The sequence below is a fragment of the Erithacus rubecula genome (assembly GCF_903797595.1).
Source record: "Erithacus rubecula genome assembly, contig: SUPER_Z_unloc_3, whole genome shotgun sequence".
Classification (NCBI taxonomy): domain Eukaryota; kingdom Metazoa; phylum Chordata; class Aves; order Passeriformes; family Muscicapidae; genus Erithacus; species Erithacus rubecula.
In genome coordinates this window covers 1,002,251-1,026,006 of record NW_027635944.1, presented here as the reverse complement: position 1 = coordinate 1,026,006, position 23,756 = coordinate 1,002,251, and the positions used below count along the sequence as shown (strand labels likewise).

The window sequence follows — 23,756 nt, the reverse complement described above, 5'->3', positions numbered from 1 at the left end:
AAGAAAGTGGTAGGGATATAATCAGAGAAGGGTTTTTCAAAGCTGCATTTTAAATCCTGATTAGCTAGGGCTTTGGGTTTTTTTTTTTTAACTCCAAAGAAAATTTCTCAAAATCAGGGGAAAATGAATTATCCATGACTGCAATGAAGAGAAGAAGAAAGTTATGATATATGTAAGAAATCTATGAAGTAAAGTTTGCTTTTTTCTCTTTCTCTTACCTTGTGTTGTTTTTAGATTTGTAGTAATAATGCAGACAGTCAGTGCAATGATCTGGTCCTGGCCCATCACACCCTACTTTACTGCATTCTGCATTGCATGGACCTGTAATAAAAACAGAATGCAGAGCAGGAAAGGGATTAAACCTCCTCTTTTAAGGAACACCTTAAAACAAAATATTTCATTGCAGTATGAAATTACTCTGTTTCCCTGTGTTGAGTATTAGACCTAGCTGAGTTTGTTACCTGCACTGTGAGCTCAAGACTGAGATCTGGGTGGCAGAAACTCCAGGCAAGAGGCTGTGCAGACCTTTTGCATAAAAAACAACACGGGGACCTGTGTCACCAGTCAGGTGACTGAACATGTAGAGACACAGCAAGAACCAAAGACCCCAAGATTTTCATGCACTTAAACTGTAAGGATATAAAAGCCCAAGGTTTCCCTTGTGCAGGGTCTCTCCACAGAAGCACTCAGCTCAAGCTGTTATTTTTAAATTCAGTTATGCACCAAGATTAGTTTAAGATTAAGGATTGGGAAGTCTGAGACTGCTATAGGAAAACTGGAGTAGAGCTAGTGAGGTCTGATTATGTGAGTGTGGGGGGTGTAGCTGTGAAGGGGCCTTGGTCCTAGCTCAGGTGTTGAGAGTATGACTGCCAGAGTGGCTCCTTGATGGCTGGACAGGGAGGTTTCATAAATACCTGCTTGATTTGAATTTTAAAATTCAGAAGAAAAGGCAAGCTTTTTAAACAAGTAAGGCATCCTCGTTTCATTTGGAAATGTGCAAAGACTTCTGTAATTCATTATTAGGAGTGATTAACAAAATAACATACAAAAAGAAGGACAACATAAAAGATGAATATCATACTCAGTGGCTACTCTGGTTCCTGAGTAGGTATCAACTGGTCCAAGTGGCCACCATGACCCAATGAACCAGACACCAGTGCCCTGATGTTTTCTGCTGCTACATGTTACAGAAATCTGAGTTAGTACTCACTGATTCCCAAGTCTTCCATCTCACCTGCACTCATGCTAGGCTTGATAATAATGCTTGTGGATCTGTTCCAACTTAAGATATTTTATGAATTTGCTCTTATAATTTTCAAATAGATCCTTCTTGCCATGGGAGAAGCATCAAGTTTTGTCTTTGTGCAAGTGAACAGTGAATGTGAGTGAAGTTAAAACTTTCAGCATCACCGCTTTCTCCTGAATGAAATGTGCTGGGTTTGCCTTATTTAAAAACTTAAGAAGATAATGACCTTTACAGCAGAGATAGCAGTGTTTCATTACCTGCCAAAACAAGGAGTTCCATAGCTGTCCATCTAAAATAGAGACTGCGACTGACATGCTACGAAAGGAGAATGGAATAACAGAAAATACTAAATTGAACTTTGTCCTCCTTTTTGCTGGCCAGAGATATACTTCAGATTCATCACATGGTACTGCTAATGGTGGATTACATGTAAGAAACTTCCATCTTGACTTATTTTGCAGTGTTAAAAATCTAGCTCTAAGGTTGAAAAACTTCTACAAGGATCAGGGAACACAGATGTAGAAGATAATGTTCTTCTCATATATATATATGCATAAGTATATATAGCTTTATATACTTATATGTAAAACAGTGCATTCTTCATAGCATGTTAAGTGTACCTTAAAAATATCTAACTCTATGCAGGCAAACTCAAACACCTAATTTTCAACTACAAAACAAACACTTCTCATCTTTGGTGAAAATGTTCACTGAACATTTTACATATGCAGATTCTCAGGTCATCCTTAAAGCCATTAAGGGTTCAGTAAATGCACAAACAGAGTAAGTGAATGTACACACCTGAATAGTCATCTGTTGTGTAATCTTCTGTAGGGTCTTCAACTGGACTAGAGCGCACTCTTTCCACTTTGGAAAAATCATTTCTTGGTGAGTAAGGCTGGATGGATGTTCCATAGAGTACTAAGGACCACTCTTTCAATTTGCCTGGAATTAAGTATTATAAAACTGTTTTCAGAACTACTTCTCTTCTCTGTGTCTTGCAAAAACATGTCACTTTAAGCAAGTTGTTATGAGTAGGTATGGAAGACACTGCTTGTCAAGTAAGTGCAACAGTTGGTTTAATGTAAGCTTAGAAAGCATATTTTCTTCAATCAGACATTTACATTGTATTTTGATTGCACTCCAATCTCTTGTAGGTCTAGCAAAGGTTTGCACCATGGGCCAAACAATATAAAGAACAGACAAAACATCTGGGCATACAGTTATTTGGAATATGTACATGGTACTGCAAAAGGTGGTTTTGCTCTGGATTTGACTTCCCCCTCAGAACACTATTAATTGCATAGTAATTATTAATTGGGCTTGGCAGCTCAAATAATTAATTTCTTATTAATTATTATTAATTAATTTACCTAATTAGCTCCATTCAGAATTCTGACTTAAGAAAGAGGTTACATAAGAGTACCTTTCATTGAATTTTAGGACACAACTTCATGGACAAGAAACACCTTCTCTAAAATCTCCATGAAAGAACATCAGAGTCCCCCTCAAACCAGAATAATTTCTAATTTATTTGTGCCAGTTAATTGGCAGATATACCACTGTACTGTCTGCAATCATCACTAATATTTTATTCTCTTAATATTTGAGTGAAGACAGAAAAAAATTGTCCAGCCACCTGAAGCATTATCTGACTTCTTCATAAGTTTTTTGGGGAAGAATAAAGTGATAAAGGTGTATCAAGTCATCAATTCATGCTGTCAGAACATAAAGAGGTTCTCACTATGCTACCAGGTGAATAAATTTGGAGAAAGAACAAAAGCACTCAGGCTTTAAATAATGCCTAAAACAAAGATGCTTGAAAACCACATCCCTGCTTGAAAAGGTAACTTGATACTGCAACCTAAGTTTGGTGTCAACCATCATCTTGGTTATGTGTATCTGTGCTAGAATAGCTAGTTGTAAATGCCAAATTTTCATTAGAACAAAGAGAAATCAGAGAAGCAGGGAGAATTTGAATGACCTTGTTTTAGAGGCTGTTCTGTGGTTAAGACTCCTCATAAGGAGAATTATTTAATGAGAAATGTAATCCAGGTATGACGCTTCCCAAGAAAATAATGTAGTATACATCCTGTAAAATTGAATTCAAGCAATTTCCTCTTCTCTCATTTTAATGATACTCAATAACTTGAAAGATTGTTCACTTGCACTTTTTTCAATCAGTGTAATCAAATTAATTTGACCTTTACAAGTGTTTTTCTGTATTTTCCCCAGTGTCATCTGGTAGCCTCCACATGACAAAGATAAGTGTCTCTCTGCTTGCACATGCATATTTCTAGCAGTAAGCAACAAGAGGCAAGTGCACTACCTGACAGATCATAAACAAATTCTTTTAAATAGTTTATACTAGAGCTGAAGATAGCAATCTCTGTTATCTCTATGTATCTTGCCAGTCCAATTTAATCTTTCTGAGACAAAAATTTCTACACTTCATATGAAATCTTCACTGCTCTACGCTCAAGCTTTTGAGTAGAAACTACAAACCAGAGACTATATCATGTGGCAATTGTGTCACACAGTACCATTCAACCTTCCACATCTGAATTATTACTTCCTCCAAAGAGACATTTGGTCTTGATTTTAAAAATTAACTGCTGATCAATCTACCAGACCTGCTGCCTAACTATTGGCTAATTACCTTGGCTGTGAAACTGGATACACTTCGTTTTCAATTTGTCTTTTCCTACCCACAGATATGTAGCTCTTAAAGATCCATGGGATTAAAGAGACCCAAATAATCTATTTTCTTCCTCTAAAGATGTGGGAATCAAGCTACATCTCAATGTTCCTTAGACTGATCCAACCGTGTCCTTGATGGCACTTTTCTTTTTAAAAAAGGGAGATAAATTTTAACCAGATATGCAATCACCTCTACAACTTTCAAAGACAGAGCTTCTTCATGTCCAGTCTCTGCCTTTTTTTTTTTTGTTTTAAACCACTTCTACACATACAAGCCATAATACATTGGATGCAATTTTTAAAAAGTATGTTTTGCTAAGTTATTCAGATCTTTTTATCCTCATTTTTTATGAGCCAAAGCTCCCAGAACACCAGCAAGAGTATTTTCAAGAACTCACTACAAATAATCACAGGTAAAGATGCTCCTAAGACAAAGCATATTGCATTTGGATTTTACACATATACAAGATCACTGCAGGAAGAATTGTTATGCTGGATATATATAATAATGCAAAAGGGCAGCAAGTGGAGCAATGTAGATGTCAGGAGATCAGCAGCCTTTTAAGAATGGTTCAGTAAATAAGGAAGAGAAAAATTCATGTGACTTGCCAGCAAATAAATGAAGACTGCCTCAAGGTGGGTTTAATTTGCACAATGAAACTATTTCAATAACTAAGTATATATACTACATGTACACCTTTATAGTGAATTTAAAAATTATGTACATTTAAGGCAAAATCTTTCTTTCCCCACTTTTGGCTGATTCCATCATTTAGTCTGGCTAGAATATTCCTTCCACTGCTTGCATTTAGGATGTTTAACAAACACCCCACTTTGTATCTATAGAAGAAAGCATATATCACAATGTTTCAGAGCAAATATACATCCACCTCCATAAACTCTACAGAGTTAAATGTAGAAATCACATGCACTACTTTTATGAACTGGACTCTTAGTTTCTTGTCAGGTAACAGATGTGGTATTACCTTGCCAATGCAGGGATATGATGACATGTTGGGTCTTTCTTTTTAATTTACGGAAAAATGGCAATTCTTAATTATAAGACCTTTCAAGAGCTGAGCAAACACATGCACAGAACACAAACAGGAAACAGGCATGATGATGATATCAGTGTGATAAACTGCAGGATATGGTGATAAACTGGAGAGGCACCATGAACTGGAGAGGCACCAGGCATAAATTATGTTTAAGCACCTTTTGTTTACTTCATGTTCTCTTCAGTGCAGAGACTAATCCCGATATGCCCAAACAGCTGAATTTATCCACCACTAACATATGGCAGGTACTTCCAAATCTTTTTGAACAGAAGAGTTACTGGACAGCTTTCATCAGAGGGCAACCACTTCTCTAGAAAGATGGGGGATACATTACTAGACAGTATACAATGAACCAGGATCCAAATTCACAACCACACTGCACCTTGTGAAAACCAAATGCACATAAAAACCAAACTAGTCTCAAGCAGTGTTTCACATTGTGGTTAAAATAAAGTAGAGGATAAGCTCTTCAGCAGGATTCCTTCATAGATCCACCCCTTAGTTTTCAGACCTATTTTCTTCAAATCCCCTAGCCCCACTGTGCCTTTTCTTCCTCAGTTGCATCTTTAGGCATTAGTTCTGATGGTGGAAAGGAAATCAGTTCCATTAGATTAGCTACTGTAGCACTGAGAGAGTATATATATATATAATGTATTGAAATCAATAAACCTATACAAGTATATATGCAGTTGTAGTGTGCAGGAGTGTGCAGGAACCAGCCTTGCAGTGTAAAGCTGGAAATGTAGCAGGCCACTTTGAGACTGCCCTGGTGGTGTAAAAGGACTGTACAATATAGATGGAGAATTGCCCACATCAAAAGTTTGCAAAATGGCTCCATGCTGCCTCTTTTTTAGTGCAAAGTGTCTGCCAGGGAAGAGAAGAGGGAAACAGCTGAAATGTGTTGCTTGGTGGTTGTCCTTCACACCTGCTGGGTGAACCAATGGGTTCTAGACCATGCAAAGGGAAGAGCTACCCTAACTTGTCCTTCACACCAGAGATGTTACTGGATGTGTCAGGAATAACAAGTAGAATACTTGATTTTTGTGTCTTTTCAGTAACCTGAATAAAATTAAATTACTTATTTGATTCTTAATACCTCCCATCTATCAAATTCTAAAGCACTGAAAATTTAAAAAAAACCACAAACACAAAATCTCCTCTTGAATTCCTGATTAGTTTTGCTTATACTCTAAGGTAACTTTTCCAAACACACTTAGTCAGTACCCCATTTTAGTGTACTGGAAACTTTGCTTTTCCTTTAGTGGTGCATTTAACATCATTTGGTTAAGAACCTTTCATGAGTGGACAGCGATCAGTGGTGATAAAGTGAAATTTAAAACACTGCCAGTGTTGGTGTTTCCTTTCAGAGCTCTAGGGGAAGATAATAAAGATTTTCAAAATGCTGCACTTAAAGTTAGCCACATTTAACAGCTAACATTTAAATAACACTGGCCATGATGTAGGTTACCAGAGCCTGGAAAATATTTTCTGCTCAGAAATTTTGAAAATCATACTTTATCTTGGTCTCCATTAGGGACTTATCAACCACATATTGTGTAAAAGCTTTTCAAATTTTGGCTTATGACTGCTGGTTTGCTAAGCCTAAAAACTAAAATCAGGTTATGCAGACTAGTGAGTCAGCCAATAAGACAATAGATCTGTGGCTGGACAAAGAACCTTTTTTTAAGAGTTGAGACTGGTTATCAGAACATGACACAGCTAAAGCAGAGTGAAAATAAAGAATTAAAATTCTCATTCAATTTTATTAACAAGTGATTGAGGCTGATCTATATGTTAAATTTTTTTGAGAGAAAATATTCTAAAAAATGACAGAAATAAGTTCAGAATAAAAGTTGAACCATGTATCTTAAAAGGTAAATAACAGTACAAATGAAGAGTGCATTGATAAATTGAACTTAGAATAATGCTCTTTCCAGCTTCACACTAAAACCAGTGAGATGTTCCAGCTGTAAATAAAAGGTGGAAAACAGCAAGCACTTTTCAGAATTCACACAGCCCAAATAAATGTTAGAGTCCTACCTGGAGTCTTGAAATTTCTCAGCTGAGATGGAGTGTCACAAATTTCCAAGATCCAATCACCTGCTGCTTTTTCACTCCAGCAGTGAGTAGTCATAAACTCCCAGTTTTTGAATCCTTCCATGGAATGATCAAATAGCCTAAAACAAATGATGACATTATTTCAAGGCAAACTTTACTTTCCTGGGGAGCTATGCAAGTGTGCAAACTATTGAATAATTTACTAATCAGCCAGTTTGTTCACCTGTACCTTCACATAACATCCTTCATTATGGTTTTCTCACTTGCATTTCAAGCACATTCAACAGTTCCTTGCTGCTTGATGGAAGAGAGTCTTTACATACCATCATGTTTTTATAATGAAAAAGAAAATGGCAAGCAAATTCATTGTAAACATACCATAATTGCTAATACTATTTTAGAGGATTTGTGAGTCTTGGAAAAACTGCATATAATACAAAATTTCATAGCTTTAACAGCATGATGTAAATACAACTAAGTTGTAAGTTGGAAAATTTCAGTAACATTAATTTTTTGCTTCAGATTGGAATAGTTAGAAGGGGTTTAAACTGAATAAAAATGATTAAATTTGAAACAATTGTGCTTCAATACATCACTTCTTGTGAGGAAGTAACTGAGACAATGGCCTCAATCCTGGAAAAACCAAGTCATCACTCTCTTCAGACACTTCACAGAATACAGTTTGGGTAAAACTGAGAGACTAATGGCATCTGATACCATAACCATAATTTAATTATTTAGGTTGTGAGTGAAGACATTAGAACTTAGGCCTGGATTATGATAATTTATAGTATAGGGGGACCCATTTCAGATATTGCAATGTGATTGTGATACCCTGTGAGAAGGGGAAGGAGGACCCTTCCTGCCAGGAGATTAGACACAAGAGAATTTGCACTTTTATTTAGTGTTCACAGTGTGTTGCTTGGTACCCCAAAACTATTGCTGAGAAGAGCACTCAAAGTAGGACTGCTCCCTCCAATAAGGTCACATGGCTCAACTTTAAAAAATATATATGTATCTATATATTGACATGTATGCAATTTTATATATTTGTGTGTATATGCACATCCAGATATGTATGTATGTCAATTTATACATGGTCTTTATGTGTGAAAACTCCACTGGTAATAGCTGTGACTAAATATTTTTAAAAGACAAGAATGTCTGCAGTAGAAAATCTAATTAATTAAAAATGCTTTTCCATAAAACAGAGAAAAACCTAGCATTAGGCAACAGAAGTGTTATATTTAAAGTCCTGTGAATCTGCTCTTTTCTAAGCTAATTTCAAGCTTTATTCTCAAAAGGTTGCAAAGTTCAGCAAACAGGAAAACAGGATACCTGTGTAGATACATTCCTGTTAAAACCTGCCACAGTGGCTAGGAATGCAATGCCATAGTTCTTGCTGGAAGCTTTGGTCAGTCACAGGCATGGGTCAGGGACTCTGTGTCCTTGCAATGGAAACTGTTTGGACCTACATGACTGGTGCACTTTAGAGAGCTCAGCCCAAATCTGATTTTTGTGCTCTCATTTCAAACATAAAATCACAGAATCATAAGAGTATCTTGAGTTGGTAAGGATCACCAAAATCCAACTCCTGGTGCTATGAAGGACAGGAATTACACCAAGAATTACACCATGTCTCTGAGAGCACTGTACAAACAACTCTTGACTCTGTCAGGCTTGGTTCTGTGACTGCTTCCCTGGAGAGCCTGTTCCATTAACAAGAATTTGCACGCAAGTATGCTCAATTTAACGTAGATTATTTCCAACTGTTCCTCAAATTGTCATACTGCTGTTTTCTGATAGCCAATGTATTACTTTCTAAACATGCTTTAAATTCAACAAGGCACCAGTATTTATCTTTGCCATTGTAGCAACTAAATTATATATTATTATACAAGTACTGTGCAATTATAAGTTTTGTATTCACTGAGCTCCTATTCATATACATTAGAAACATGAGTTTCTCTTTATTTTTACTGTAATTAGTCTGATATTTCCCATAGTGCTTTTTATATAAAACTACATGTGTCTTGTTTTGAAATTATGAATTATTGTTGGATTTCCATTTAAATATTTATCTTAAATAATTTTGGGTGGAAGAGACAAAAATCCCACATAATGTGTTTTTAAAAACTGTTACCTAAAATATGTTGTGACTGAAACTGTAAGCTTCCATCCATGGAAATGGGGAAAATCTGGTAATATTATTTCTGAGAAAATGTGCTATTTTCTTAAAAGAATACTTCTTTGGGAAAGATTTGAATTTTAAAATACAAGGTCTAAACTGGAATCTTTCAATGTACAAACTGTGTTTCCACAAAAGTTTCTACAAATAAGTCAAAAAGCTACAGACAGTTCAAAAGAATAGTGAAAAACAAAGTAGAAACATACTGATTCTGAGTCTGTATGTATTTTGGACATCCAAAATGGTCCAAGTACTTTTGCTTTGCTTTGTTTATGCACAAAACTCTCAAATCAAAGAACCCATGAGGCATTGCAGTGATTGCACTTTAAGTTGTGTTAAATAAATGAATGAAATGATCGAATGTTGAGCTGTACATTTCTCATCCAGAAAGAAATGCATAGGATCTTTTAAGAAGCATGCAGCCAACCCAGAATTTAATTTGTCAGAATTTCTATCAAAGACACACTTATGACACAGTTTATCTCAGATTAATAAAATTTAGGACATGGTCTGATGCTAATTGACTATTACAGATTATTATAGACTAAAATACTTAAACAAGGTTACTAGAATAATCTGGTACTTTTTTATGACTGTGATCCTACACCTGTACCCATGAATGTAACATGCTTTCAAACACCAAAATTGTTAACAACATCTGAATTTTCAAAACTTATTTGCTAACACAAGCACAAAGAATGCCAGTTCTGTTACTCAATTACTCAGGGGACCTTTCCTAGAAACAGAACATTCAACATGGAGTGGATGTGACTGCATGATTGACTATACAATTATAAGCTGCTGCTTACAATGAATAGCTTTACATTAACAGAAGATTGCTCTTCTCTTTCTGAGGAGTTTTGTGCCATACTCATCACATACCATATGTATGTCTAGATAAGCATATATGTTACACAGCGTAGAATAAAATGCTTATTAAAATATACAATGGTCTCTTCCACTGCCACCACTTCAGCCTAAAAATTGCATCATCTTTTTCTTCAAGAACATAACTTAAAGCAGAAATATTAACCTGTTATCCAAATTTTGCCAGAGGAAAGCAATTAGCCACTTTCTAACAGCATTAAAAAAACCCAGCAAACAATTGTGTCAGCTTTTCAGCAAAGAATCTTTAAATTCCTAAAATGCTTGGAAGCATTTGTTTCAATTTTGAATTCCATGTGAGAAAAGGCAGTGAAAGATTTGTTTAGCCACACCAGCATCACCCATCATGAACAGTAAAAACCAAACACACAAAAGGAGCCTTTTTCTTCAGTTTCAAGATTGTTTGTTTCAGCTGAGAGGGTGCAGCTGCACCTGACTGACAGTAATGGTTGTATACTGAACTCAATGCTTTAAGAGCCTGGAAACCTTGCACTAGCTATTGGCTGTGGATGCAGTGGAGAAGCTGGCAAGAGAGAGGAATTTTCTTCTCCAACAGCAGCAGTCTTGTTATGATGTGCTCCAGCACACAAATTGGCACCCTTATGGGCAAGTGGTCCTTCCCAAGCTGCATATCTGAAAGAGCTTTGGTTAACTTTCCCCTTAAAGCAGCTCTTCTCCACAGGGTCAAATCACAGCTCCCTGTGAGATGTAGACCCTGAGAAACTGCAGACAACTCAAACTGACTTAAACAAAGCTTCAGCCAGATCCTACTGCCCATCTGCACTGAAGTATTCGGGGAAAAAAAAAAAGATCAGAGAACACACTAGGATTTCAGAAGCTTTCCACCTACATGTCAAAGATCACTTAAAATTTCTGGATGTGGAGCTAAAGAAAACATATTTAAAGTATCTGCATGCACACTTTCTTTTCCATGTTACATCTGGTTATCATAATTAGTATCATGAAACAATGGATATCTCTGAACTATCATGATAAAGTTGTTTGGAGTAACATGAACAAGGGTGCACCATGCCTGCCAGCCTGAAACAGTGGCTAGTATGGCAATCACCATCTTTAAAAGAGGAGAGCTTGTCCCCAGGAACTACACACATCCTCCTTACTAGCAGACATGTCAGGCTGAGGAGCTCCACACACTCCACTGGTCAGCCAGCTGCTCGGTAGTGGGATATCTATTCATCAATCCCCCAAAGTTAAAAAAAAAGAAAAAAAATAATCAAAGATATAGCTAACATGAATGAAACAAAACATAGCGAGTATGAGTTGGGAGAAATAGTTTTCCAAGAACTGTTTCACCTTCTAGACACAGTAGAAGCTAGGAATATTGTTAGCTCACAGTGGACTTAAATTACTACCACCTCAGAGACCTTTTCAGTGGGACTCAGCATGAAGATTAGCCCTTATGTTTCATCATGTTAGGATACATGTTAGTTTAATTTAATGCTAAAGTTTAACATTTAAGCTGCAAAAAAGATGCATGACTATTAAGAAAGTTTTCCTCTGGTTCAGATCACCAAAGCATTTTATGAAGGAAATAACTGAGTAAGATTAGATATGAATAACTTGGTTTTGGTCTAGGAGTTCTGCAGGAGGATATTATTAAAATTTACTGATTGTCTAAGGTTTCATGGTAGGAAAAATATGGCCATGAAAATACATTCTTTTGTTACTGAAGAGAAGTATTATTAACACCAGGGCCATATAAGCTTAAGAAGCTAGTGGCCTGGAAAGTTGCCACCATGTGGCTGAAGTATTTCAGTTACGCAGTTCAAGTGGCAACAGCTGCATTAAATTTAAAGGGCAAGAATTAAATAAGCCATGACTTCAGTGGGACAGACAAATGAGCCCTAAGTTTGCTTCTCCCACTCCCTTTGTATGTAGCTTCTCTCTACAGCCTGTACTCAATGTTTGTGAGAACTGACCTTGGTATGTCTCAAAAAACACTCAGAAACCCAGGCTGCCAAATCCACTGGCCAATTGTTTTTGAAAAGGGGATACTGTTCCCCTTTGGACTTAACTCTAGCCTCATCCTCACACCAGCCAATACTCTTCCAGCCTCTATTTTCCTCTGCTGCAGCGCATCCAATGTAATCATGTTCAGTACTTTCCAAACAACAAAGCAGATGTTCCCTGTAATGTAGATTTTGAAGAATGCACATAAGGCTTAAACCAGTGACAGTGTTATCCACCAAATGCCTGCAAAGGAATTCACATCGTCTCTGACTAACAAGTTTTCTTACTGAAGTCATTTTAGGGGATGCCAACATTAAGGATAAAATATGCAGAAAAAAGGCCAAATATTGCCTTGAGGGACCTACTTGTCAATGCACCAGAAATTACACACAATGACTTTTCTTTCAGAATTGGTGGAAAAGTGCACATGTAAAATATACCTTTTGCACTTAAAAACATTTTACCAAGCAAACTTCAAATTAAACCCACATGAGTTTAAACTGTAAAGCAATGTGGTTTTCCCTGGTTTCAGTAAAAACAGCTGGTATTGCTTCTATTAATCCTGTACATGTGCATTAAAAAGTCTTGTATGTCTGAGAAAAACATCTCAGTCAGGTAGTGGCAATGTATAACAGCACCTCTGGGCCCTTTGCCTATAGCAGAAAAAACAGACTATTTGCTGCCAATGTATCTCTGCAGGCATGCTTACAGTTGAATGTATTATTCACTGATACTCAGTATTATTGATACTTTGAAAATCAAATGCCTCATAACTAAGTTTTCATACTACAGAATAACAACCATCCTATTTCAAGTTTAATTTTTTAACATGATGCTAAAACATATACATCAACAACACATGGCATACTCCTAATTTCAAGAAATTACTAACTCTAAACTGTATGACTTCTTAAAGCAAGGCCAAATAAAGTGACCCTTGAAACACCCTTTCAGAAAGTATTGTCTTCATATCCCTCACTCTACCCTAAGAAAGGGTTCATGAAGGCTCTAGGTATTTCCCACCTAGAATTTGCAATATACATTTATCCCTAATACTAGTAGCCCAGAGTTGTTTAGTAGGCCCTCAGCTCAATGTGATAGCAAGTCAGTGTATTTCTGAAGTATGCATGGAAAGTGAATTTCAGGTGAGACTCTATGAGCTCTGTCATGAATAATTTGTTTTCTGGGAAGTGACATAACATGAAAAGGCCTTTCAGGTTTCTTTGTTTTCTGTTTAGTCTTCTGATATTATCAGATAAGAAAGAGCTGAACATCCCCATATTTTATAATGCATATTAGTATTCCCTTTCTCTACTGCACATACAGAGAATAACAACTTCTAAGGTGCAGAGGTTACAAAGACACTTTGTAAAAGCGTAAAAGACACTTTACAAAGATTGAATTGAATTTTGTACCTATTCCACACTCCAATCACCATCAGAGGTGAACCATGAATATTGGAATGTATTTCCCATTTGCTGTGAGTTAGCTGCAACACATGAAAGCCCAGAGCCAAAAGTTAGCTGTGCTAAGACCACTGGGTTTACACAAGATTGTTTTGTTTGGATACCTAGTTGGATGACTTTCAGGTTTTTTCATATTGAACCGAGGAAGAACTACTGCATGAAAATGCAAGAGAAAACTAAAGGATTTCTTCAACAAAAAAACAAAAGCCTGTTTCATAACTAATATGAGAAACTTGTCTTGCACTGGCTAGCAGAGGATAAATTCTTTGTTCAGTGCAGTAGTGCAGCAAGAAGATACAAATAGGTGTGCTTATGTGCTTTATCAGCAACCTATGACAGCACTCACAATGGAACACAGGAGATATTCTAGAGGACCCCAAACTTGCAGGACAACTTTCTCTGTTTGGTGAATTACTGTCTACAGCTTGAAGAGTATTTTCAGTTTACCTTTTCTTTTTATTTAACATAATTTCTAATAAAAATGTGCATTCACACTTTTCAGATCCAAGTCCATTTGAGCTCCATCTGTCTCCAAAACCAGCTCTTTGCTTCAAGAGGAAATGCAAGTCCTTCTATCACTGAGATGCAGGAGGACATGCAATTCCCCAGAGCTAGATAATCAGCATTTCTGTCTGCAGAAGTATGGATGAAAACCAGTCTGGAAACCAGGCCATTCACTATTCTATCTGATTTTCATTTCTATAAAGAAAGAAGAATAAAAAAAGAGAAAAATCTAAAAATAAGTGGCCATATGTAGAAACATTTTGATTCAGCTTCCTTATGAACACTGAGTCTGTTTTCTTCATATTTTCCAGCCATCTAATAAATGGTGAGCCACACAAGAACTACTGAAATTGCCTAATCTTTATCTTGGTTTTAACGCTGGTCTTCTACTGAGATTGTCATTTGTACTTCTGCCCATCTCTCTAAGAAAAAGCAATTAGCCTGTGTCTTCTAACAACCCTGCTGTAACAGCTTGACTGCTCTTTGCTGACACTGACATCTCAATGCAGGCTCTACATGTGGACTGTACTGAAATTGGGCTGTCATACTATACCTGTTGGCCAAGAGCTGTGACCTAGTTCCAGAAGGAGAGGTTAGGTAAATTGCCAAGTCTCCACGTCGAGGGTGAGTAATAGTGATACGCACAACAACATGCTCCAAGTAGATCACGTGGTGGTTAGGATTATCTGAACAGCCAGTGGCTTTGTAAATTGAACGGACAATGCTGTCAGGTCGTATTGTTCTATAACAGAAGCACAGCAAACAACATCAGCATTTCTCACTTTTTGTGTAAAATACACAACCCCATCTTTTTTGCTTAGTAGAGAATGACAGTGTTGGACAACTGAGAAGTCAGTACCCTATAATCATTAGTTTTGACATGTATTTCCTAGCTGAAAACACCAGTACAGGGTAATTATTTCACTGCAGATAATGGCTAATGGCAACTGCCTGGGTTTCTGTTAAGCACATACACAAGGTAAAATAGGAATAAGCCTTTGGGACAAAGCATTATTGTGGATTAGTGGCAAGCTGAGAATTGCTGAGATTGTCATGGGATCACAGCTGGTTGCTAAACCCCAGGAAATGCCTGGCATAACTGGTCCTCATTTACGTAACAGAAAGTATTACATGTTAACTGTACCAAAAGGCATCTGACTCAGCTGGTTTAAATTGGCGTGACATCCTTGCAGAATATACCAGTTATGGATCAAGCCTGTCAAATATAATTATCAAACAATATTTTTAATGCTTTGGAAGTGTCCCTAATGCTTGATGCTGTCTCTATATCCATGGAGTGCACATAACAGAATTGCTCTCAAGCCTGGTTCTATAGAGACTCTATCTTAGTGAAAAACAGTTTAATCTTGTTTGGCCTCTGAACTAAACTCTCTGCTAAGACTATTGGAAAGAGACAACATCATACATTATCAAAAGCATATTTGCCTGTTACATCCTGGACTGGTAAGTCTGTACTCTTCTTGGAAAGGCGACAGAAATGCACTCAACCAAACCTTCTTCTTTCATGCATCATCTTTGATGCATCAAAATCCAACATTACCCAGTCTGGCCTGTTTCACACCTTCACCTTCTGCAATGTTCTTTAAACTAGGGCCTATTCCCATGCACTACGACCATAAATGTGACAGAATCTGTGGTACAGCTTTAAAAATGATATATTATACACAATGCAAGGGAGGGTATATTATACCCAATTTCTTTCCAAAAGTTTATGCCAGCAAGAGTTTTGGTAGCGGGTATTACTTGATTTGCCGATCTGTATTTTCCACACACACATGCTGTGGAGGCACTGTTGTCCACTTTTCTGCTTCTGTCACCATTGCCTCAGCATCCATCAGTCCAAATCCATAAAGGTGGCTCACTGCAAGGTACAAACAGAATGGATACAGTTATAGCATAAACCCTTGGGTTGTGACATTTCATTACTAATTCCAGAGTGTCACATCCTAACAGGAGTAACTTCTTCTCTCTTCTTCCTTACTTTCACTCAAAACTCCAAAATCTCATTGCCAGGAACAATAATGACTGTATCTAATTTGTTCAAGCAATCCATTCACTGCTTTATTGCACAAGTGGCATGAGGCCCTACCTGCATTGCCATACCATGAGAACTACAGAACGCCAGTGACTAAAATCATCTCTGACTGCCCTTTGTCCATGTGCCTTAACTTAGCTCAGCCCTCTTGTATGACAGGGGGCTAAATGTAATGAATGAGAGAAGGTTACCTCCATTCAAATACCAAGCACATACATGTGTATTCATGGAAGATGAGACAATAAATTTGAGAAGGAACAGACCATTTCTCTGAACTTCCCTGAGTGTAAATTCTCCCATTCCTGTATACAGTATGCTTGTCATTGGCCAACCAGCCAGGCAGATCCATCATCTCCCTAAAGCTGTCTGCATGATGAGGGTGAAAAGCATTTACTGAATCAGCTGTGTGTTTCTGGTTGCTTTTCCAATAGAAACAGAGACTTGCAAAAGGGTTCTGATGAATTGGAAGAGATGCTAGCCATGATATCCTATTGTGACAAATTAGTGCTCTTGATAAAGTTCTGATAGCAGAAGGTGAAAGGAAAAAAGCTGCCACAGGAGGAGTTTAGACTGCAAATGTTAGTAAATCAGTTTTTCTTGCTATCACAGAAACCCATAGAAAATTTCAAGTGCTATTTTAATGCAATGCAACAAAGCATGGTACAAGTCCTTCCAACTGCACATTGTAGAGGGTTTGTGAAAGCAGCATCTATTCAAACCAAAATTCAAAGGACTCTGTCTGAAAAACCACCTGCCTCCTCAAACAAATAAAGTCCAAAGCTTAAGGATCACATCTTCCAAATATCTAATGCTGTCTGAAACTGGGAGCTGAAAAGGATTATTCAGTGAAAAATATGGCAGATGTAGTGACTGTGTAATGGACTCCTCCCCTGTGAACTCCAAACCAAAGTGCACATGGCATAGAAATGTTCCTTTGGAGACAGCTGTATGCAGCTCTTCTACCATGTGAGGCAAGCACTGTGCTCCAAAATTAAACACAACTAAAATACATGAAAATAAATACATTTGGGCTTCCTTCAGCCTTCTGAATTCTCTTTTATGTATTCAAAAACAAATGGATAGGGAAAGAAATGTCCTATTTCTATATGTTGGTGAAGCAGACCAAAGAAGACAAGGAGAAACATTTTACATTGAGAAGAAGATTCCTGTGATAGAAATGTCCTTTGTCTTAGATATCATCCTGCAAACAATGCTAATGAGTACTTATTTATCTGTGAAGACATGAGTCTATTCTTACACTAGTATTTTAATTAATAATGCTTCTATCTGCTCAGAAGATCAGTGCAAGGAACAAGAGTCCTAACTCACACGGTCTGTAACTGCACATACAGTTACTCAATATAGTACATTCAAAAAGCAAGGGACAGAACTTTCATGAATGGAGGGGTTTTTTTCAGCTAAACCACGGAGAATTCACTTTTAATTTCTGACTGTTAGTAACTTACACTGAATTAGAGTTCAAGATGTCCAGTTAGAATGCTGTGCATTCCACCCAACTTCTGAGCTCAAGGAGCCAAAATTCTCCTCATCTCAGCTTTTCTTAATCAGAAATAAGGGCAGAAAAGAATGTAACATTGCCACCACCAGTCAGTGACCTTCAGATGGAAACTTACGTGACTTTTAAACTATTTACCCCTAGAATTTATTTTCCCTACTATGCACATCCAATATGCAAATAAAAACTGCAATTTAATTGCAAATAAAAAATGCAAGTGCAAATAAAATCTACAGAGTGAGCTTTCCATCCTTCCTACCCTAACAATTACTTGGAAGACAGAATTTAGGAGAAATTTTCATACAGGAGAAAAAATTATCATTTAAGATTATGTGGTTGTGTTAATTGTCCATGACTCAATGTTTAAAATCTCTTGCATGAGAGCAGCAGTGTAGTGATAAGCTCTGCACCTGATTGTTTGGTTGTTTTTTTGGTTTTTTTTTTGTTTAGCTAAAACAGAAATACTTTTTTCCTTGAAAGGTCTTCCCATTGAAACAAAAACTTCCTGATCGACAGTGTCCATCCTATTTGGACTGACACTTGGCTGTCCAAAACATTTCCAATTCAAAGCCGTTGATCCAGTGGGTTGGTTAGCAGCTGAAGGTACCAGTAGAGGCCCATAATTTCAAAGACTAAATTGTAGCAGTTTAGGAAAGAATCACAGAGCTAAATAAAGTAGTGATGTCAAAACCAGATTTTTCTCTCTACTACCTTCAAATTGTGCTTCTTCATTTGTGCACCTCCTTGTATTCCTGTGAACTACATGCCAAGGTGCTTGTCCCAAAGCTTAAAAATTACCTGGTGGTCTACATGGAACTACAGATATTTTCTAGGAAACATTTAGAGCTGCCACTGATTTGCAAAAGATACTGAGCTGACTTTGCTAACCCAGATTAATCAAAAACATCTATCTGAAAGGTAATGAGAGACAACTAACTGCAAGAGCAAAATGCCTCCAGACCTTGCTCCTACCCAGTTATGTGCTCTGCATTACCACTGCTGTGGTTTGCTGCTGGAATCATCAGATGTCAGAAGGGGTATTGGGCTGTTTTGTAAAAAGATGCTTGTATTCCACAAACTAAACACCAATATGAGGCTGACACAAGGTAAGCTGGGGGCTGAGGAGAATACTGCTGCTTTTATTCAGCCAAAGAACTGAAAAATGTGATCTCCTTATGTGACCAAAGTGTCCATTGGTAGAGCTGTCTTGAATTCTCTGTCCATGCAGGCAGCAGTACTAATTGATTATTTTTATTTCCGAAAAATCAAAGGTATACACAGATCCTTACAGACACAGGGCATGTTTCAGAGGAAACATGGCTCCCAGAACACAAAGTAAATATTGAGTTTTAGCTGATCTTTTAAATCTCTCTTAAAGATGTTTTCATCTTAAAAATGAAATAACATTTCTCAGGGCTAAAGTCCATTTATTTATCCCTGGTGCAATTCTTTCACTAATGTACCATGAAAACAAGGCTTTCTGAGCTGCTGGAGAGACTTCCCAAACTTTTTCATAATCTCCTTGTTTTAGTCTGAAATTGCTGCTGGAAATTCAGTAACTTTCTTATTTACATACAAAGCCACCCTCAAATCTAAAGCTAGGATGTAAATCTCATTTGACTTGATTATGAGAAATATGAATAACTGGTGTTGATAAATCATAACAGAGAACCATGCAGAGTTCAGAAAAATCTGGCCCAGACCCTAAAAACATGACATTTCCAATGTAGTTAGACTTAATTTGTTAGGATGCAGTTTCATTGCCTGTCATCAAGATGTCTGATCAATAACTGAAACACTAAGCCTTCCTTGCTATTTTATTCATCTGATAAAAAGCTTGAACAAAATTTTCTCCCTACTATATTTTTGGCCTGTACTGTGAAAGCAGTATTTGAAATACAAATATTTTGTATACACATATAAAATGCTAAATCAGGAGAGAAACAGTAATGATTTCAGTGGGACAAATGAGGAAAATGCAGCTTCCTCAACTAGATTAATCTGTTTGATATGTGAGCTATAATCCTAAATTGTCAATTTATGCTACAATATGATCTTGATCCAAAATGAGATTGACAGAATAGTAGTCCAAAATGCCCATTAATACTATGGTTTTATTTAATGTTGGTTAGCAGGTCTAGAATAAGTAAGCCTCTTGAGTTACTTTCAGCCCACAAATACTTTCAACCATCTACACCAACCTTTTACATTTGACATTTTAATTGCAAATAGAACAAACTAATTCTATAATGCTTTAACAATTCCATACTGCTTTTCTGTCATTTGCTTAGACTATTGAAATGTTTCAACAAGGAAAAATAACTGTCTAACAAGAATTAAATGGGCAAATAGGGGAGAAATGTTATGATGACATGGCTTGAACTTGTTTTGTTTTGTCATGTCCTCTCTAAGACAACACTGATCTTGAATAATAATTCATCTTGTTTCAGCCCTTTTCCTATTTCATGTCAACTTATGACCAGTTATCTGTGACAACTGAATTTGATTTCTGAAACACATAACTGCTTTGTAAACCAGTAACACAAATGTGCAAGAGGATGCTTTTTCATTCTTGCTTCTAAAACCAACTCCCATGGTTTTCAAATTAAGCACATTATTTGTGGTTCTGTATTTTACACAGAGCAATCCCTCAATTTTTGCTCCTAAAACCAAATGAAACAGCAAACTATGTCTTTCCTCCTCAAAGAATTCTCTGGAATCCAGGGAATTTTTAAAGACTGCGTTGCAGCTGTATGGATGTGGGAAGATTGAGTTCCTACACTTATCACCACACTAGAGAAGGTTGTGAAAAACAGAAAGATGACCAATAGATTTGTCTTAAAAGAGGCAGCTACAAAGATGCACAATGAGAATCTGAAGGGCCTCTATATTACAGTATAATAGATCACAGAATGATTTAGGTTGGAAAGGACATTTAAAGCTCATCTAGTCTGACCTCCCTGCTATGAGCAGGGACACTTTCCACTATACCAGGCTGCTGCAAGCCCTGTCCAATCTGGCCTTGAGTTACTTCCAGGGATAAGACATCCACAGTGTCTCTGAGCAACCTGTTCCAATGCCTCAGGATCCAAATAATGAAATCTCAGATTCAGAGAATATTAAGGGATTGGGAAGGACCTTAAAGGACCCACGGGCAGGGACAATCTACCCCTCAGGTGGCTCAAGGCCTTATCCAGCCTGGTTTTGAACACTGACAGGGTTGGGCATCCTCGCCAACCTGTTCCAGTGTCTCACCATCCTCACAGTAAAGAATTTTTTTCTAATATCTAATCTAAATTTCCCCTCTTTCAATTTGCTCCCATTATGCCTTTTCCTGTCACTACAGATTCTGATGAAGAGTCCCTCTCCAGCTTCCCTGCAGGCCCCCTTCAGATGCTGCAAGGTTGCTGTGAAGTCTCCACAAAACTTTCCCTTCTCCAGGCTGAACAGCCTCAACTTTCTCAGACTGTGTTTGCAGATTCCAGTTCTTGTATCAACTTACTGGCTCTCCTCTAGACTTGCTCCAACAGTTCCATGTCCTTCTTATGTTGTGGACTGTACTGCATTCCAGGTAAGATCTCACCAGAGTAGAGTAGATGGGCAGAATCACCTCCTTTAAGTGCTGGCCACACTCCTTTAAATGCAGCCAAGGACTGGGTTGTCTTTCTGGGCTGCAAGTGCACAATGTTGGCCTGTGTTGAGTTTTGGATCAACCATTTCTCCGAAATCCTTCTCCACAGGGCTGCTCTCCACCACTTCTCTGCTCAACCTGTGGGTGTGTCTCAGATTGCACAATTTGGGTGTAAAGACCTTGCACTTTGCTTTGTTGAGCTCCATGAATTTCAGACAAGCCCACCTCTCAAGTCTTTCAAGGTGCCTCTGCATGGCATCCCTTCTCTCCAGTGTGCTGACTGTACCACACTGCTTCATGTTGTCAGCACATTTGATGACTGCACTGTCTGTGTCACCAAACAAGCTGCTGAACAGTCTGACTGCAGAGGACACCACTCATGGTTTCCACTTGGATAATGAGCCATTGAACAACTGTGTGTGGCCATTTTTAGCTAGTTTTTCACCCACCAAGTGGTTCGTGCTTCAAATCCATGTCTCTTCAATTTGAAGATGAGGATGTTAACTGGAACACTTTGCATCAGTCCAGGTAGGTGATGTGAGTTGCTCTGCTTTGCTCTTAGCCATCACAGAAAGCCACCAAATTTGTCAGGCACTATTTCCCCCTTATAAAGCCATGTGGGGTGTTACCAAGCATCACACATGAAAATGTCCATCGTTATGTCCAGTATATCCATGTTCAATTTAAAATTATTGCCCCATATATTGTCACTAAAAACCTTCATAAAAATTTTCTTTCTGTCTTTCTTCTAAGAACCCTTTACATGTTGAAAAGCCACAATAAGGTGTCACTGAAGCCTTCTCTTCATCAGGTTGAGCAACCCCATCCCTCCCTGCCTTTCTTCAGAGGAGAGGTGCTCCAGCCCTTGAACATTTTCACAGTCACAAAGGTGCAAAGAGAACACTTCAAAAATTGCATTTATTGAGATTCCACTTATGTTTGTGTCTATTTCTGATTTTTGCTTTAGTATAAATAATTTCTTCAGTAACATACTAACCATTGCTTTACCTGATATTTGACAAAAAAAAAGGAGGCTTCTGGATTTTACATGTTTTCTTTTTCTTTCTGTTAAAAAGCTCCTAATAATTGACAAAATAAAATACAGACTGCCCAGAAAAACTAGCAAGATAGATAGTAGAAACTAAACCTCCAGTAACCAGTGTCAGCTTGTATCCAACTCTGACACTGCTATGAGGCTTTGCAGTCATAAAAAATAACCTTAGAACACACCATCTTAAAATACTGAGAAATTAAATCCAAGATTCTATTTACCTTCACATTCTCACATATTTTATCTATTTCAGGAATTTAAAACTCATGTGGTTATTAAGTTCCTGATTTACTTCTCAAGAGCTTGTTTAGGAAGGTGTTAACCAAGTGAATGACTCTTCTGAGCACATGGTGTTCACTCACAAACTGTGCCCTGCATATGGGGATATCTTACCCAGTCAGAGAAAACACCAGTGCCCTTTGCTGAAAACCTCAGCAGAGGCACCAGGAAGGCCGAGTTACTTCTCTGAAGCAGCAGAGTCGTGATGGGAACAGAAAACCTGACTACTGCTGACTGGTGATTGCTATGAAAATTTTGCAGCAAGATTCTAAGACTTCTCTGCAGCAGCACTTGGCTGCAAATCATAAAGCCTTTACCAAAGAAATTATTTCATTTGAAATAAGACACCTTATGTGAACAGAATAAATTTGAAGATTATATGCATTTAGAAGGGTGACAAAAATGCTGAGATAAAGTTGGCTAAGGAGCATGTACAGTAATAGAAGCTATAATTTTTAACTAGTAGTAGTCTTTTCAAATGGAATTGTTTCTTTTTTAATTTTTTTTTTTTTTTTTAGCATGAGGATCCACTGCAAAACATGGTGGTCTGCAAATTTTTTAAAGAAAAAATGTATTTTGTGACTGCATTGTGCAACACCTTGTAAAAAAATGTACCTATCTCCTCTACTACGAGCAAATTCACCCTAGGAAATACATTTAGGGCTCCTTGATAGCTCAAAAGCAGATAAATACAAAGTCATTCTGTCAAACAATAAAAACACCTTTTGGTGAGAGTGTCTGTGCTAGGCTTCATGTCAGAACAGATGACAACAGGTGAGTCAAAGGCACTGAACAGGAAATCCTGACAGATTGTTAGCAGGAGACACAAAGACAGCATTTCTGTGCTGTCAGATGTATCAGACACATAGCACCCCTCTTGTTCTGTCCCACACAGAGGCTCTGTGTGTCCTGAAGTACTGGAGCTCCAGCAGAATATTTACACTCAAACCAATTCCTGACTGAGCATGCAGCTGTGGCAGATTTTGGCAGGAAAAGGATATGCAAACATGAAGTAAATCACAAAAAAGTGCACTGCAAATCGTTTAATGATAATGATGCTGAAGAGAATAACTAGAGAAATTATTAATTAACTAAGCCAACTTCACAGTACCCCTGTAGAGCCATGTAGTGGATGCTGATCAGTAAC

General features: G+C 37.5%; 1 protein-coding gene across 1 annotated transcript in view; it reads right to left on the bottom strand.

Annotated features, from left to right (window-relative positions):
* Nucleotides 1-23,756, bottom strand: part of PCSK5 (proprotein convertase subtilisin/kexin type 5) — a 175,844-nt gene that overhangs the window by 9,732 nt on the left and 142,356 nt on the right. The window contains exons 11-15 of the mRNA XM_079331357.1: nucleotides 15,841-15,958; nucleotides 14,630-14,818; nucleotides 7,045-7,181; nucleotides 2,048-2,191; nucleotides 219-321 (exon numbers count right to left, since the gene is read on the bottom strand). Coding sequence (XP_079187483.1) covers nucleotides 219-321; nucleotides 2,048-2,191; nucleotides 7,045-7,181; nucleotides 14,630-14,818; nucleotides 15,841-15,958 — 691 coding nt within the window. The remainder of the gene's footprint in view (nucleotides 1-218; nucleotides 322-2,047; nucleotides 2,192-7,044; nucleotides 7,182-14,629; nucleotides 14,819-15,840; nucleotides 15,959-23,756) is intronic.